General features: G+C 33.8%; 1 protein-coding gene, 1 long non-coding RNA gene and 3 pseudogenes across 3 annotated transcripts; 3 read left to right on the top strand and 2 right to left on the bottom strand.

Moving 5' to 3' along the window:
- Positions 1-776: 776 nt before the first annotated feature.
- Positions 777-1,951, bottom strand: LOC125863697 (F-box/kelch-repeat protein At3g23880-like; annotated as a pseudogene).
- Positions 1,952-2,457: 506 nt separating this feature from the next.
- On the top strand, positions 2,458-3,716 carry LOC125863698 (F-box/kelch-repeat protein At3g23880-like; annotated as a pseudogene).
- A 1,278-nt stretch (positions 3,717-4,994) lies between these two features.
- LOC125865847 (uncharacterized) lies at positions 4,995-11,905 on the bottom strand. 2 transcript variants are annotated; one of them, XM_049546109.1, is made up of 6 exons: positions 11,756-11,905; positions 11,378-11,676; positions 6,104-6,250; positions 5,874-5,979; positions 5,677-5,791; positions 4,995-5,245 (listed from the first exon to the last, which is right to left on the bottom strand). In XM_049546109.1, exons 2-6 carry the CDS (start codon positions 11,673-11,675, stop codon positions 5,207-5,209), a joined length of 705 nt encoding a protein of 234 aa, XP_049402066.1. In that variant the 5' UTR covers position 11,676; positions 11,756-11,905; the 3' UTR covers positions 4,995-5,206. The 2 variants fall into 2 exon arrangements, with proteins under 2 accessions (XP_049402066.1, XP_049402065.1); XM_049546108.1 differs by having other exon boundaries at positions 6,104-6,256.
- Positions 6,266-8,899, top strand: LOC125865839 (uncharacterized; annotated as a pseudogene).
- Positions 9,142-9,657, top strand: LOC125865854 (uncharacterized). Its single transcript, XR_007446407.1, has 3 exons — positions 9,142-9,250; positions 9,331-9,435; positions 9,551-9,657. It is a non-coding gene; the product is annotated as an uncharacterized LOC125865854 (long non-coding RNA).
- Positions 11,906-18,931: the final 7,026 nt, after the last annotated feature.

Genomic DNA, 18,931 nt, shown 5'->3' on the forward strand with positions numbered 1-18,931 from the left:
CTTGGTTTACAAAGTGAAGAATATGCACTTGGCTAGCTAAAAAACCAACTAGTGTGGGTTGAGCTAAATTAGACATTAACTTCATCATGCCATTTTCGACATTAGGGGGAAATAGGGAAATTATCACTATCAAATCACACTAGAAGCAATGAAATGGTAATAATGTGCATAACTGCATATTCAACGAAATAGTTAGACCAGTGCAATTGATGAGACACAATATGAGCTTTACTGTTGGAGAGAAGTGTATTATTTTATTAATATGTATGTGTACTTATACAAGAGAGCAAACTACAAATAAGGAAAGATTTAACTACTAAAGGATTGTGATCTTCACCTAATTATAATAGAAACTAAACCACTAATGAGATACTAAGTTATGGAATATCAATCAAGAGATATCACTAATACACAAAACACCTTATTGCCGGATTTGGCAACATTGAAAGGACTGGACAAATTTAGCTCAAAAAAGCAAAAACAATGAAATCGATAAGGTAGTAACATCACAGTAACTACACGAAGATAATATGACAATCAACTAATAAAGTCATAAAGATAAGCATCAAAAGGCATCAGGAATACAGTAACAACTAATGTAATGCAAGTAAATGGAAAACAAAAGTTCAACATTCAGAACATTATGATTATCAAATACCAAATTTGATAAAAACATCTTTCACTTCCACTACCTTAAAACAGCCACAAACTTTGGTGAAATACCCTATCTCCTGATCACATTCTTCATTATTGTATCGATAAATTCTGTAGTCCAGCTACTCATTAAGTCCATAAGCCTCCATTCCTCCCAAGAACCCACCCGAATTGGCATTGTTCCCTTTGAGCAAAATAAGTGATTCACTGTAATTCTAAACATAAAACAAGTGAGAGATCCCTAAGATCCATATTTCATCCACTATTTGGATCATAAGAAACTAGATCATTCCTCCTAGTTGAAAACAAAATGTCACCGTTGTTCCTAAATCCAACCAACTTTCTCCATACCTACAACCAAATTTATACGGTACAATCTACTCCAAGATTTCAAAACTCCATACTGCTTCATCACCCATACTTCACATGAAGCGCCATCTATCTCTCTCCCATAATTAACAACAACAAGTGATTCCTCAAACAACATAATTGATAAATTTGTTGGAGTTACACCAGCTAAAGCATCCGGCAACATAATCTCCCTAAACACCTCATCCTCTATACTAAAAGACATAACTAAACTCCAAATTTCACAATCATTCGGAACCACATCATACGCAATCCAATGTATAACTCCATTAACAAAAGCTTGAGACCACATAACCTCCACCATGCAATGCTTAATCTCAACTCCTACCACCCTCCTCCAAACCCCACTAATAATCGAATAAATTTCAATCTTAGGAGGACCATTATACCCGAACACAATATTCGTATGATACACAAGTCTAACCAACTTATAGTCATCAGTCTCAAGCAAATCAGCACCAAATCCAAGAATAAACATATGAGGTGACTAAGGCTTAATTGAAGGTATAGGTATACGTATAAACTTATGAATAGAAGGGTTCCAAAGAACAAGACTCCGCAACTCACCAAGAAAACAATCATACAAACACATGATGCCATTGCAACTGCCAACAATTTTGAAATACCCTTGTTGGCATTTGAAAGGGAAATTCTGTTCCGATGTAAAATCCAAGGAAAAATGTCGATTCTTAGATTCTTGAAATAATGAATAGTGCTCTCTTTTGCGAGTTCTAACGTAATACCTAACAAGAAAGGTGTTGGAATGTGGGGTTTGGGCGAGGTAAACGGAGATGAAAGAAAAAATGGTGATGAGTGAATGCGATGATTTGCAGACAACTGTGAATCGAATTAAGGATTTAACAGGTAGTTTCAGTAGGATTTCTCTCAAAAGTTCGGAACCAAAGTAGGCAGAGTCAGAATTAGTCATTGATCAATTTGAGAGAAAGAGGGAGAGACAGGAAGAACCCTAGTTGTGGCAGACAATTTTGATAAAATTTGCTTTAAATATAGGGATGTCTACGGGCTTGGGTGAATATAGCTTTTGAGGGGCGGGGCGGGACGAGGCTGGGCAGGATAAGTTTAGATATTTTTTAATAAAAATCATGCGGTACAGGGCGGGTTGCGGGTTTGGAATAAATGCTAAAATCGCTAATCCATTTCTTTCACTTATAGGAAAAGAAAGCAAGAAGATAAGTGAAATAAATAGCTTAGCGATTTTAGCATTTATCCCAAAACCGCAACCCACCCTGCACCGCATGATTTTGATTAAAAAATATCTAAACTTGTCCTACCCCGCCTCATCCCGCCCCGCCCCTCAAAAGTTATATCTGCCCTGGCCCGTTGACATCTCTATATTTAAAGCAAATTTTACAAAAAATGTCTTCCACAACTAGGGTTCTTCCTGTCTCTCCCTCTTTCTCTCAAAATTGATCAATGAATTATTCTTACTCTACCTACTTTGGTTCCGAACTTTTGAAAGAAATTCTACTGAAACTACTTGTTAAATCCTTAATTCGATTCACAATTGTCTGCAAATTGTAGCATTCACTCATCACCAATTTTTCTTTCATCTCCGCTCACCTCGCCCAAATCCCACATTCCAACACCTTTCTTGTTAGGCGTTACGTCAAAACTCGCAAAAGAGAGCACTATTCATTGTTTCAAGAATCTAAGAATCAACCCTTTTCCCTAGATTTTACATCGAAACTGAATTTCCCTTTCAAATGCAAAAAAGGGTATTTCAAAATTATTGGCAGCTGCAGTGGCATCGTGTGTTTGTATGATGAGTTGCTTGGTGAGTTACGAAATCTTGTTCTGTGGAACCCTTCTATTCATAATTTTATAAGTATACATATGCCTTCAATTAAGCCTCAGTCACCTCATATGTTTGTGTTGATTTGTCTGAGACTGATGACTATAAGTTGGTTAGACTTGTGTATCATATAAATTATTTGTTTGGGTATAATGGTCCTCATGAGATTAAAATTTATTCGATTAATAGTGGGGTTTGGAGGAGAGTGGTAGGAGTTGAGATTAAGGATTGCATGGTGAAGGTTATGTGGTTGGGGCATTTGTTAATGGAGTTGTACATTGGACTGCGTATGATGTGGTTTCGAAAGTTTGTGGAATTCGGAGTTTAGTTGTCTTTTAGTATAGCGGATGAGGTGTTTGGGGAGATTATGCTTCTGGATGCTTTAGATGGCGTAACTCCAACAAATTTATCGATTATGTTGTTTGAGGAATCACTTGTTGTTGTTAATTACGGGAGGGAGATAGATGGCGCTTCATGTGAAGTATGGGTGATGAAGTAGTATGGTGTTTTGGAATCTTGGAGTAGATTGTACGGTATAAATTTGGTTGCAGGTATAGAGAAAGTTGTTCGATTTAGGAACAACAATGACGTTTTGTTTTCAACTAGGAGGACTAATCTGGTTTCTTATGATCCAAATAGTGGACGAAATATGGATCATGGTATTCGAGGGATCTCTTACTTGTTTTATGTTTAAAATTACAAGGAATAACTTATTTTGCTCAAAGGGAACAGTGTCAATTCGGATGGGTTCTTGGGAGGAATGGAGGCTTATGGACCTAATGAGCAGCTGGACTACAAAATTTATCGATACAATAATGAAGAATGTGATCAGAAGGTAGGGTATTTCACCAAAGTTTGTGGGTGTTTCAAGGTAGTGTAAGTGAAAGATGTTTTATCAAATTTGGTCTTTGATAATTATAATGTTCTGAATGTTGCTTTTTGATGTATTTTCAGTTTAATTGTTGTGATTCCTCATCTTTATGACTTTATTAGTTGATTGTCATTTTATCTTCTTGTAGTTACTGTGTTACTAACTGATCGATTTAATTGTTTTAGCTTTTTTTGAGCTAAATATGGCCAGTCCTTTCAAGATTGCCAAATTCGGCAATAAGGTGTTTTGTGTCTCATCAATTGCACCGGTCTAACTATTTGGCTGTATATGCAGTTATGCACATTATTACCATTTCATTGCTTCTAGTGTGATTTGATAGTCATAATTTCCATATTTCTCCCTGATGTCGGAAATGGCGTGATGAAGTAAATGCATAATGCCTAATTTAGCTCAACCCACACTAGGTCATTGCTAATACAAAGGGGTTCACACGAGATATTTAAAAACAACAGGACCAAATGTTCCTCATTGGCTGATTCTTCAAGAAATTTCCAACTTAACATATTATAGGCCTTTTTGACATCAACTTTCACGAGGCATCTAGGAGTTGTCTTTCTATCATATTGTTTGAGCAAATCATGGCATATAAGCAGATTATGAATCATAGATCTTCCTAGTTTAAAGATTGCATGATTATCTGCTACTATATGAGCAACAGCCTCCTTCAGTCTACTTGAGCATTATTCCTAATACAACCTACCAAACGACGACTACATTGCAACATGATATTTGTCTATATTGACTAGCATTTTCTTGGACAATAAACTTTTGGAATGAGAGAAATATTAGTAGAAGTGATTTGTTAAGAGCAGTTCACCATTCCTGAAAAAATCAACGACTCTTTCATTCTTCTCAATCAAGCAGATTTGAAATCTGGCTCAGGACTTTTATTCTTCTCAATCCCAAACATCCAATCTTCACATCCTTGTATGTGTGACCTCTGTTAGCTTTGACTCTACTTGAAGTTGTCTACAAACACTTTAGTAATGCTTTCAGAATTAGTTTTCAAGTTTCCCTGTGCTTGTTAGCAGTCATTTCTGTTACAGGTTTTATTGGAATTGTTAACGCACATCTCCAAAATAAACAACTTAGTTAAATCTGGACAAGGACAGTGATCTGGATTGCTAGTGTTATTTGTTCACGCACGATTAACCAAATGATGATACATCTGTCAAATATTATCCGGAGGACAACCAATTAAAGATTTTGACTAGATGAGGGGGCTCTATTAATGCTTCTATATATATATATATATGTTGATTAGTATGCCAGACAAAGGACAATCATATAAATAATATCAATTCAGCTACATAAATACATGAACGGCTGTATTTCACAAAAATAGACGAAGAACGAAAGTAGCAGCTCTGGCGAATCTAAAACATCATACCAATTTCACAGCTTCAAAACCCAATATCGTACAGTTAGGAACTATGGCCACAAACACTTGTGAAGAATCCCAGACAGCAGTAAACAAACTAGTCAGCATTCACCGAAGTAATATCTTTGTTCACAATCTGCAAAGGGATAGTTCAAGGTTAATTGGTATTTGGAGTCGACCAAATGGAAAGTTTGTCAAATTGCAACAAGCATCAAGTATTAATGTAAATTAGACACACTTTCTATTTGTAGGATTGGTTGCTAGAGTTATCACCCAGCTTCCCAAATAGGGAGAAACAAATCATATATTTTATTGATGCACAAATTGTGGTACGTTGGAAATCTAGTGGATACATTTCTTGCAACAAATAAATGATATCCACACAAATCTACTCCAGCGACCATAGGGACGCAGCAAAAGCTTATTACTACAGTGATTCAATTGACGGTTCAGTTCATAATCCAGGTGAATGCAACTCTCTTCAGCTAGAAGTACCCTTGCAGCAGACTAAAATAGGAGATAATTGTATACTAAAACCATTAGATGCAACAAAAGTCTGAATGATACCTTTGATATATGCTCTTTCATTCCATCATTAATTGGCCCATCTAGTGACCTCTCAGCAAGTTCATAAAACGTTGCATTACCTTCTGGACCATTAACTTTCTCTTTGTGCAAGTATCTGTGGATGTGCAAAAATCAGAACACCAGAAAGCAGAACTATATGACATGGACATGGAATCCTCTGTTTTGTCGGTTCTAACCTTTGTTGAACAATTGCTTCCAATGCTAGTTTGAGGTTTCCATGAACAGGATGACTTTCATCAGTTTCAGACAATCCCAGTCGTCTCAATTGATGCCAAAGATTTTCTTCAACACATTGATAGCAGCAAATGTAAGCTTCATTCCTCTCATTAGATATTAGGAAGTAAAAGACATGGAATAAATAGGAATTGAAAAATATGTTCAAGCAAAAACGAAATTGCAAATATACCTTCATTAATTTTGCCTCCAGCAAGACGAACAATGCTAGTAACGACAAAAGTAAGAGCAGTGACGTGTGATTTATTTTCATCCTCCACAAATGCCTTGTATACATCTGCCGGTAGCTGACTTCTGAGAATATATGACTTTGCATCAGCTGTCACTGTCCATCATGAAAAAGTCCATGTTGAAAATACACAATTCAACAACAAAATACACAGCCTATGGTTCCGAATAGATTAACAACACAAATAGTTTGCAGCTTAAAATGAAGAATTCCATTTTGCAAGCCTCAATCATGAATACTACTAACTAATACCTATCTTATACAATATACATCACAGTTCCAACTTTAGTTTGTTTTTGAAGATTACTTATTACAAGTAGCAAATATCCACACTTTGTACTATGTATCTAGGGATAATCAGATGGAAAATCCAAGTGTCGCTCATAAAAACCTCATCCCCCACCCCCCAACATTCGCAGATTGATTTCCCTGTTTCATTCAAACACACAGATGCATTTCCACAGCCTCTCAAGGAGAGAATTGAAAGCTCTCTGCAGGAAGAACCAGTCTTATCAAAGGAAAAAAGTGCAAAAAGCTCTAAGGTCCGTGGAGGCTTTAAGCCCAAAGCACAAATAAAGTGTGGGCTTTAATTAAAAAAAGCACAAAGGGAGAAAAGAATATAAATATATATTTTTAGTCCAAGACTAATAATTATAAACATGAATGACAAATATATGACCAAAGAAATTGAAAAAAATTTATGATAAAGTGAAATATCTATTATTTAGTGTCACTTCTTCATAAGAGGCTCATTGGAAAAGAAACGTTTGCCTTAGACCCTTGATGACGACATTGAAGCGCACCTAAAGCGAGGTGAAGCGCTCAACATGTTTTGAGCCTCACTTCAGGGCTTAAGTGCACTTACAGCGCGCCTTTGATAAACTGAGAAGAACAAAATCTTAGCTAGCATCACCAATGTCACCAAGGCCGATTCTCTTCAATCTCTTGAGTTTGGTGATGGGATTAACGAGGTCTTGAAAACATGTGAATCTGATATAGCAAACCCATCCATGGAGTCTCCTGGGAGTCAGAAGCAGTAACAAGTGTACCTCAGACTGGTTCCCAAACTATACAACATAACATGACTTGGAAACTTTGGTGACCTTGACAAGGAATCGCTGCAGAACAAGAGGAGCATTGGTCAGAGACTTTGATGAAGGCGCAAATGATATGCACGAGACTCCTGCATTACCAACTACCAGAAGGAGGGGTGTAATAACTTCACTTCGCACTTAGATGGAAACAGAAATGAAGGAGTGTGAACCAAAAGAGAAAACCGGGGTGGATTGAAGAAGAAAAGAAAGATGTTCCAAAGACACCAGCAACTGTTCTCACTAGCCAAAGAAAGGAAGTGAAGGCAAAGAGTTCAGTTAGGAAAGTCTATAGCACTCATCAATCAGTGAGGTTAGCTGGAAACCTATCCAGGAATCAAGCACACAAGAGAATGAAGAGTCAGGAACCATCACATTTGATGTGCTTTTTGAAGAAACTTATGAAAGTTTAGAGGTGGACTCTGAGCAGTATTCTGTTCACAAGACTGAAGAATTAGACAAAAATGGTTTTGATTTAAAATCATCTGAGAGTTTGAACATCAAGAATGAATCAGATACTGTATCAGGTCAACAACATGAAGTAGACATGGAAGATGGTTTTCAACAAGACAGTGGCAGTGCCCTGGTAGTTGTTGCTTTAGATACATAGCAGAAGAGGGCTCAAAGGAAGTAGCACTTGGTCACAATAACAACAGATCTGAAGAGGAAACGATGGAAGTATCTGAAATCAATCATGCTGAGGCTAAAAAGGAAAAAGATTTTCAGAACAAAAACTGAAACTTGGGTGATGATATGACGAGGAATTCAGATGGTAATGTGACCAAGAAGCCACATGAACAGGATGAGCCCCATTGTGGTGATACATCTGATTTTGTGGCAGAAAATGGAGATGAAGAAGATAATTTTAATCAGATGTTTGAATGTCAAGTGGATGAGGCTGCAGAATGTAACTCTGACGTTGCAAGAAAACAAGAGTTGATGGAAGAACCTGTGAGTGCCAATCCAGAAACAAACATAGATTTCCATGAAGAGGTGCAGTGTCTGAAAGATATTGCCAAAACTAACATGGAAGACACTGGAGAAGAAGAACCCATGGAAGAATATGAAGTTTATCATTCTGCATTGTGTCAACAATGCAGCTCATGGTCTGGAAGTTGCTGGAGAAAATCCCATGGAAGAATATGATGTTGATCATACTGAGGCTAATGTGGATGCACCAGCTGCTGCTATGGAAGTTATTGGACAAGAAGAATCCATTGAAGAATCTGAAGTTGATTATGCTGAGGCCACTATGGAGAGTGAAGCTCATAGTCTCCAGCCCTTGTTTCTCTCATACCTGATGCTTCCCAGGATAGTGAGTGTGAGATTAAGGTGGGTGGAAGTCACCAGTATTTTCATGTTTCAGACACTAATATAGAAGTTGTTGGAGAGAACAGTCAGTAATTGATCATGATGAGGCTAATGTGGATGGTGTTGCTCATGCTCTTCGTCCCTTGGTGTATCTCATACCTAATGCTGCCCCATACATATTCTTCACTGGGGAACTGAATACTATGCAAAATCCTTCAGCCTTGGCAAGAAGAAGCCAGAATGTATCACTCAGACAAGCTGCCTGACACCAGTGAAAAAGTCTTCAAGCAAGACACCACTTAACAATCCATCAGCAGTGACAAACATAAGGCAGATATATGTTCACTGTGCCAGTTAGGCCAGGAGGATTTTAGAATTGCAGATATGTCTAGGAGCATGCACATATGATGACTAGGATATGCTTGCAGCGTATAATCATGCTCTGTTTTCCCACTCTTTATTAAAAAAAAATGCTAGACTTTGTAGTTCCATAAGCACAGTATTATTTTCTAGCCATGTTTACTTTTTATCTTTTGTTTTCTTTTTTCTTTTATGAATTGTGCTTTTGGTACTCACTTAACTTCATCATCGTGATCAAAACAAGTTTGTTTTCTGGTATACTCACTTTGGGGTTCGCACACAAACATCGTACGAGGACAATATAAAGAAAATTGTTGATTTTAGTACTGTAAGTCAATTTATTTATGGTCTTTGGCTTTACGTGAATTTGACAGCCTTTTTAATCTACTATGTGTTCATCATCCAGAGGTTGAAGGTTTTTGGGTTTGCTACTGCCACTTGGCTCGTCCATCAGCATTGCTCAGCCCAACTTATTTGCATCTTTTCAAGGAGGGTATTCGTCCTTTATGGGAGGTTAGTTTTGGTGCTCTTGCTAACTATTGTTTTTCTGTGTCTTCAATTTTGTTAAAGTCCTTAACTATGTATATCTCTTACTGAGTTAATTTACTGATTATATTTGTCTGTGAAGGATGCTGTTAACTCCCATGGTGGGAAGTGGATAATTCGTTTTAAAAAGGCTGTCTCAGGACATTATTGGGAGGACCTGGTAAGCTAGCTGCCCTGTGATTGTTGTTTCTGTCAACTTAGCTGGACTTTTATGGCTACAAAATACTAAGTGCAGAAATAAATTTTTCACTCAATCCAATGGGTAGCCATGACGAAATTTAGATCGTAAGCTTCAGACAATATAAAACATGAATACCTAAACAGAGAGGAAATTTCTAATTCCGTTTTATGCAAGGAATGCTGAGATACCCCTTAGCAAACAATCTCACATAGGTTTCCATAAGTAAGCACTAGAAGCTGACAAAAGAGGATAGTCTAGTGAAAAGGACTCTCTATAACCACGACAGGGGCCTCATCAAGGGGGGAGTTGGAAAAGATGCTGGTTATCCAAGTGGGGTTTAAGGAGCAGGGTCTACCATATAAAAGAAAAGAGAAGAAGAAGAAAGAGCACTAGAAGCTGCTTTTACATCAGTATATAATCTGTCTCCTAAAGAGTATGCTGTTGCATTGATGTTACTCCTCAATTTTTTGTCAATAGCTGGATTTTTCATGCTGCCTTAGATTCCCAGTATCTAACCAAAAAGTTGAGTTAGTTTGAAGTATTCTCATCTTGGAGTATATGCACTGCTGGCAAAGGCAATAAACTATCTTTGAAAGATTTACGCTTGAGGAAACTTTTAAAAATGTTTACAAAAGATCTTAGTGGAAACGGTGTTGCTAAAATCAAGGTAGCAATCTCAAGATCAGCCTTGCAGACCTTCTTGGTTTGCTACTTCTAAGAAACATGTCTAAATTTTTGATGATTTGTATTTATTGAGTTTTTCAAAAACTTGTATGAAAACTAAAATTACTCAAAAAGATATTCAGATAGAATGCAAGAGGAGTTTTGAATGGTATGCCTACAGATTATTTATTTTTTCTTTTTTTGGATAAATAAATTAACTAACCTAAAGAAATATTCAACACTGCAAGATTTTAGTTACTCAGTACAATCAACAATCAACTAAACCCTAATCCTAAACAAGTTGACGTTCTATATGAATTCACGGGATCTGTTCTGCCATTTTAAAACCCTCATTTCACACAACAAATGGATGGAATGTATCCCTTCCTAGATGGGTGCATTTTGAGTAACCTAATATTTTTCTTTTCTATTTTTACATTGTCCATTAACTTAGTGCAACCCATCCTCCTTTACCTGGCTAATGTTTTGCAAGTCAAGAAGAGGCTCTACTTTTTTCTTCTTGAAGTCTGAATGCCCTCCTAAGTCCTATGACATCCAGTAGAAGCTCAGGAATGCATCAAATCTTCTCTATCTACTCCAAAACTAAAAATAGAAAAGAAAAATATGGGAGAAAAATTGTGTACTGCAGGTTGTATCCATTTTTTTATGACTGTGGTGTCGGGGCCAGCGACTAATTTTACGGGATACCCCACCAGTAACAGTGGCCTAAATAACTCTATCCATCAAAGCTAGGACATATAGGAAGAATCACCTAGTGTTTTTTTTGTTTCTGCTAGGATTTGAACCTAAGAACTCAGGCCTCTCAATCACTTCATGGACCACTAGGCCACAACGTTGGGTGCTACTGCGGACTATACTTGAGGAAGGCCTTTTCCCTAAATATCTGGGGAGGCGAATAAACAACAAGCTCTTTCTAATCCGCCAAAAAGATAACAAGAAACGGCCCATGCTACATAGAGTACACATTATTGGGAGTTTTAATCCAACTAAAATTTTGAAATAAAAGAACGTTCAATAAAATAAGAAGAATAGTTTAAAGAAAACCTTGCTGAGATGAACGTGGGTTTTGAGGAGCAGAAGAGCGAGAGCGTTGAAGTTCCCTCATTTCAAAGCCAAAAATGGAGGAAAGTTTCAATTTTGCCTCATTTATAACAAAAGCAGGGAGATTTCTTTGACGATAATTCTTGCCAGTGATCAACTGGGTTAGCTCCTCCCTCTTTATTGGGCAGCCTGAACTCTGTTCACTCTTGAATAATACATACCGAATCACCTCTGCTACAAGCTTGTCTTTCTCCTCAACAGAAATACCAAATTGAGAAAAATCTTCCCCAGAACTAGACATACTGTAATGAAAAATTAGCAATAATTTCAGTTAATTCGATTTTCTGAAATTGGGTTTTGGGGCAAATACTAAATTCGTACCTTTTTGCTTCCTTTTCAACAATTTTTCGATAGCTCTGCTTGTGTTTTCTATGTCAAAAGAGAATGAAAGAACAGAATGAATTGTGAGGGTTTTATAGTTGGCGGGTTGAGATTCGGGAATTGTTTTCCCGCTATAAAATGTTGGATTCTAGGGCATGACCTGATACGGTATATATATCCAATATCATATTGATTGAAATCAAAATTTTCTATATCGCACTAGGGATATTATGGTATTTGGTATGCATTTTAAATTAATCTGGTATTTAATATGATATTGGTATTTATAATAAATATAATACTGAAATATCGTATATCGTACCAAAGTTTTATAATAATACAAAAAAAACTCATATATATTATATTTTATACTCCTACACGTAAATCACCCGCGCTTAAACTACATCAATAAGCTTATTCATGATCATTCATTCGATTTTGTTTTCAAGTGAATACATTGAATTGTCAAGAATATTTTATCCAACTACGAATTAAATAGTGTTTTAATTCTACAATAAAAAAGATTTAATTTTAAGTCTTAATACATTTTATTATTGATCGTTCGTTTTACTCTAACTTTTTCATCACTTTAGATATGAATCCTCAGATAATAAATCTATTCAAAGAAAATGACATATTTTTTATTTATCATTCTCTATATTTATCTTTTCAAAAATTAATATAAACATTTTATCCATCAATTTCAAGTGTTTTTTCTTATACAAGGTCTTTGCATACATAATACAAATGGTATGTATCTTATTGAATCTATATATCTATATAAATCTAGATGTGAATAAGATGATGTGGCATATTTCTTTGGCCAGCATTCCTATTTGTCTTTTTTTTTTTTTTTGCAAAATTTTAAATATTTTTTGCATTTAATTTAGAAAAATAGCTGCACTACACTTTCTCTCTTCCCATTATTACTCCACTATTAATGTCTTCCTAATAACCTTCCATTTACCTTTATTGTCATCCGTTTTTTTTCAAAAATAATTGTTTTTTTGTCTTCTCCTATTTATTTGATTCAAAATATTCACAAAAATATTTAATTAAAAATTCACAAACATAAATCTATATCTATATATATCTAATATATATTAAAGTTAGATATAGACAAAGTGATGTGTCACATTTTTATGATAATAAAAAACTCATTTATCTTTTTTCTCATTTTAGTGACTTTTCTTCTTTTTTTAAAAAAAATAATGTGCTATATTAAAAAGTCCAAAACACATATCTTATATCTTTAATTCTCATATGTCTAAATCATATCACATTTTTGTGATTCTTCATTTTTATTTTTTTTTAATTCGTGTGCTATATTAAAAACTCCAAAATACACATCTTAGATTATACATTCCCATAATTCTATATCATATATATTCATACTAATTAAACATCATAATTTCAAATCAGCTACAAAACTTTTTCCTTTCTTCTCATATTCCATAAATTGACATAAAATTTAAGGAAAAAGGTTTGAAATATATCTGAATTTTGACCGAAATTGTTGTAACGATACCGAACTTTGGAAAGGACCTTTTACCCCCTATACTATTTAATAGTATATTTTAATGGTATATATGTGCTCACGTGGACATCATAAATATTGCATCATTATAAATAGTAGTGTGTCCATGTGGGCACCTATATAGCTTTAAAATACACTATTAAAATAGTGCATGGGGTAAAAGGTCCTTTCCAAAGTTCGGTATCGTTACAGCCATTTCGGTCAAAGTTCAGATATATTTTGAACCATTTTCACTACGAATCATACCCGCTCGACCAGGATTGTTTCTATTATACATCCAACTATGATCAGGATCCATCTACACAAACAATAATGATAATTTTAATTCCAACAACTAAATAACATTTGAACTTATTTAAACAACTTTCTAAGCCTAACTAGTTTTGACTTATTTATTTTAACTTATTTAAACAACCTAACAACTTTTTAACTTTAACTAGTTTAGTTTAGACTTAATTCCAACAACTAAATCCACCAACTAAACCACATTATTTATTTAAACTTATTTAAACAACTTAACAACTTTAACTAGTTTAGTTTTGACTTAATTCCAACAACTAAATCCACCAACTAAACCACATTATTTATTTGAATTTATTTAAACAACTTAACAACTTGAACTAGTTTAGTTTTGACTTAATTCCAACAACTAAATTCACCAATTAAACCACATTATTTATTTTAACTTATTTAAACAACTTTAACTAGTTTAGTTTAGACTTAATTCCAACAACTAAATCCACCAACTAAACCACATTATTTATTTGAACTTATTTAAACAACTTAACAACTTGAACTAGTGTAGTTTTGACTTAATTCCAACAACTAAATTCACCAACTAAACCACATTATTTATTTTAACTTATTTAAACAACTTAACAACTTTAACTAGTTTAGTTTAGACTTAATTCCAACAACTAAATCCACCAACTAAACCACATTATTTATTTGAACTTATTTAAACAACTTGACAACTTAACTAGTTTAGTTTTGACTTAATTCCAACAACTAAATTCACCAACTAAACCACATTATTTAATTTAACTTATTTAAACAACTTAATAACTTTTTAATTTTAACTAGTTTAGTTTAGACTTAATTCCAACAACTAAATCCACCAACTAAACCACATAATTTATTTTAACTTATTTAAACAACTTAATAACTTTTTAACTTTAACTAGTTTAATATTGACTTAATTCCAACAACTAAACCACATTATTTATTTGAACTTATTTAAACAACTTAACAACTTGAACTAGTTTAGTAAAATTCACCAACTAAACCACATTATTTATTTTAACTTATTTAAACAACTTAACAACTTTAACTGGTTTAGTTTAGATTTAATTCCAACAACTAAATCCACCAACTAAACCACATTATTTATTTGAACTTATTTAAACAACTTGACAACTTAACTAGTTTAGTTTTGACTTAATTTCAACAACTAAATTCACCAACTAAACCACATTATTTATTTTAACTTATTTAAACAACTTAATAACTTTTTAACTCTAACTAGTTTAGTTTAGACTTAATTCCAACAACTAAATCCACCAACTAAACCACATTATTTATTTGAACTTATTAAAACAACTTAACAAGTTTTTCAATTGAACTAGTTTAGTTTTGACTTAATTCCAACAACTAAATCCATCAACAAATATATTATTTCTAAATTTAAAGCTAAGTGTCAACACTAGATGGACAAAAATCGATGTTGCAAGAAAATCACTCGATGGACACAAACAAGTTATGACAAAATTAAAGCTAAGTATCAATACTAGATTGACACAAACACTTATAGAAAACAATTGTACTTGAACTTTAGAAATTTAGAAGCACCAAACCTTATCTCCTACTTGATGAAAGAAGCAATATAGTCTTGTAACAACTTTTTTAGATGTTGAGCTTCCTCAGTTGCCTAGCACGAAAAGAAACAAATGTTAATCAGCTTATTGAAAGTTTTGTTAACTCAAACTTAATACTCACAAAATAATAATACCTTGAAAGCAAGTTGCATTTGTGGTTGGGGTGATTTTGTTGGGGAAATGTCCTTTTCTGTTCTTGGTTATGTGAAGCAAAGAGTGGACAATACAAACAGAGGAAACTTGTAGAGAACTCATGTTACATTATGTATTTTTGGTCTATAGGTATATGATTATGTTTTTCATGAATGAAGCTTGTAGTAAAATTGTCCTTTCCCCACATGCTTTGAAATGGAGTTTTTTTGTTTGGGTCTTTTTCCAACTATTTTTTGCATAAATAAATCTAAATATTAGTATGAATATTGTTAAATAATTAGATTTTAGAGTTGAGTTATCCTCATATTATTATGTTTTATTTTTCAGAAAAAGTGTAGCCATACTTTGTGTTAAAATAAGTTAGTATCCCTTTCAAACTCCATTTTTTTCTGAATGGAGTCTTACTCAAGTTGTACAAACAGTGGTCAGAACAATCATACTCAAGTTGTTCTTGAAGACTTTATGAACATATCCCTTTCAAACTCCATTTTTTTCCGTTTCTAGATTCGCACTGTACTAGTAATTAATCAATACCCATAAAAAAATCAACAACAATTTGCCCAATGAACAAGCATTTCATATAGTTGAAGAGAGAAGTGAGTGGGTTGGTATTGCTGAGAAAATAAACAGAACAAACCTTATGGAGGCGGCGCCGGTTGGGATGGAGGAGGCGCCGTCGGGATGGAGGCGGCGCCGATCGGGATGGAAGCGCGAACTGAGAACCTCCTCCTGCTGCTGCGACCACCCTCGATCTGCTGATGCGACCTGCTGTTGAGGCAGCATCGGTCGGGCTTGGTGGTGTGGCGTGGCGCAAGGATGGGTGAGGATGAGCGTCGATGGGGGTGGGTCGAGGTGAGAGAGGACTGAGTACCTGAAGGGAATATCACAACATGATGTTTAAAAAATATCTATTTTATTATATGCTTATAACTTAAAAAAATATAACTATTTCTATCAGAGCCTATCAAGATAATTAAACTTAATCAAAATGATTAAACATATATGGTATTTAGATGACCAAACCTTAGTAACCATATTAAAGGTAACAAAGTTAATAGAGACCTAAAAGAAAAAATTCTACAAATAATCATAGATGAAAAATATAGAGAAGAATTTTCAATGGAATTCATACTATTTGGTTATTCAGAATATGAAATGGATTATCTAGATACATCTGATTATTATATATCATATTAAAAGAAAAATGAGTTTAAAGGAAGCTATAGATTTATTAAATAACCTAGTGGAAAGTCATAAGCAAATAACCCTAAGGCTAAAGTTAATAGAGATAGAAATTATATCTCTTAGAGAAAATATTCCTAGAAGAATTACAAACTTAATAGAAATAACAAAAAAATTTGACAAAAAAGTAAGTCAAAAATATATAAATGACCTCTTAGCTGAAAAATTTGCAAACAAAAGTTCATATAAAAAAGGAAGCCTTGATGAGAAACTCATTCCAGAATTTTTTAAAAACCAAAAAATTAAAGAAATAGAACAGTCTAGAAATGAGACTCTAGAAGAACAAACTGAAGATGAACAAATCGAAACATGTGAAAACCCTGAACAAAGAAATGAATGAACAAGATAAACTAGTTTATGCGTTAGAAGACCTTGATCTTTCAGATCAAAAACTAAAAGTTCTAATGAACAAAGGAGATACAGGAGGACCCCAAGGAAAATTTGAAATCGGGGATGGATCAAACTCTATAAAAGAAGAAATCTTGCAATAAGCAGATATGGAAAAACAGTTTACACCTAAAGCAAAAAAGAATAAGGACTTCATGAGTCAATACCATAATAATAATAAATCAAAATACATGCCTAACAGACTCCCAACATGAGATGTAGGAACAACCCAATTCTTAGATCTAAATTGTAAAAGAGAACCAGAATTAGATCTAGATATATGGGCTCAGAACATATTTCTCTTCTTCCTACTAGGAAAAGGAGTAAGTTATTCTGACGAAGAAAAATATATCATTATGATAAACACTTTCACTGGAAAAGTAAGCAACTTGTATACATGATTTTCAAATGATGCAAAGGGAATCATCAAAAACAATACCATTGAAGGATTTAAAAAATTCCTTCAAGAGGGAATAAGAAACCTTGTGCAATTCATAGGGAATGAATTTGTAGGTGGCAAAGGAACCACCACCTAAAATAGAGAAAAAGTAAGGATAATCGCAAAAGAGCAATTAGAAAAATTACAAATTCGTAAAATGAGTCATACTCAAGAATACACTTGTGAATTCGAAGAATATTATTACAAAATATTTGATAGTAGCAAGGAAATGCTACCATATCTTGAAAAATATTTTCAAAAATTACCAGGCTTTTAGACTAAATATTTTAGAGAAGAATATGAAAAAGAAAACAAATAAGGTGATACCCTTGGGCAAAGGATATTTTTTCTAAATAATAGACTTGGACAATTATGTATGACACATAACATACAAAGGAAGGCCAAAAGAATTAACACCCAATTATATTGTGTAGATACAAATGCAGCAACCCAATGGGGATGCAAGGACAGGCCTTATAAGAAAAGAAGAAAGCTCAAGAAAAGCTTAATCAAAAGGAAAAATATTTCCAAACAAACTATATACCTAAAAGAAGGTATAATAGAAAGAAAAATAACTTCAAAAGAACAACAGAAAAATGTAAATGCTACAACTGTGGCGAAGAAGGTCATAAAAGTTATGAATGTAACAAGAAAAGAGTAAAAATATCCAGAATTGATAGACTAGAAATTGATTCAGATTTAGAATCTGTAACATCAATAAAAAGTGAGGACTTCTATGAAGAACTCTATGAGGAATACTCAACAAGCTCAGAAGAATCTGAATAAATGAATAAAGAAATAAAAAAGAAAAAGACAATTCAGTTCAAATTTTGGAAGCTAAAGAAGATCAGAGGGGATACGCCCTAAAAGCAACTTTCGATGGAGAGTTATTTAAGAAAATCCAAGGATTACGATTAAATCTAAAAACTGAAGATAATATATTTAACAAAATGCAAAGAATGTTTGCAAGAAATAAAATTTCCTATCATGAATATCAAGAAGTAGAAAAGGTAATAGAAATTACTCAAACAACAGGAAGACATAAATTAAACTTGTTAACTAAACCAATGATAGAACAGATTCTTAGGAAAATCCCTGAAGGGAAAAGAAAGAAAATGAATTATGTCCATTTAGGAGGAATTCAAATCTTAGTCAAATCGACTTTTAAAGAAGGGATTTGAAATAGGAGCATTTACATCTAGTAAAAAGAAGAGCATTCATATGTCTATTATTTAGAAAAGATATCCTTTGCCCAAGAGTATCACCTTCTTTGTTTTCTTTTTCATATTCTTCTCTAAAATATTTAGCCCAAAAGCTTGATAATTTTGAAAATATTTTTCAAGATATGGTAGCATTTCCTTGCTACTATAAAAAATTTTGTAATAATATTCTTCGAATTCACAAGTGTATTCTTGAATATGACTCATTTTACAAATTTGTAATTTTTCTAATTGTTGTATTGCGATTATCCTTACTTTTTCTCTATTTTGGGTGGTGGTTCCTTCGCCACCTAGAAATTCATTTCGTATGAATTGCACAAGATT

This window comes from Solanum stenotomum, chromosome 5 (assembly GCF_019186545.1).
Source record: "Solanum stenotomum isolate F172 chromosome 5, ASM1918654v1, whole genome shotgun sequence".
In the NCBI taxonomy this organism is placed as follows: domain Eukaryota; kingdom Viridiplantae; phylum Streptophyta; class Magnoliopsida; order Solanales; family Solanaceae; genus Solanum; species Solanum stenotomum.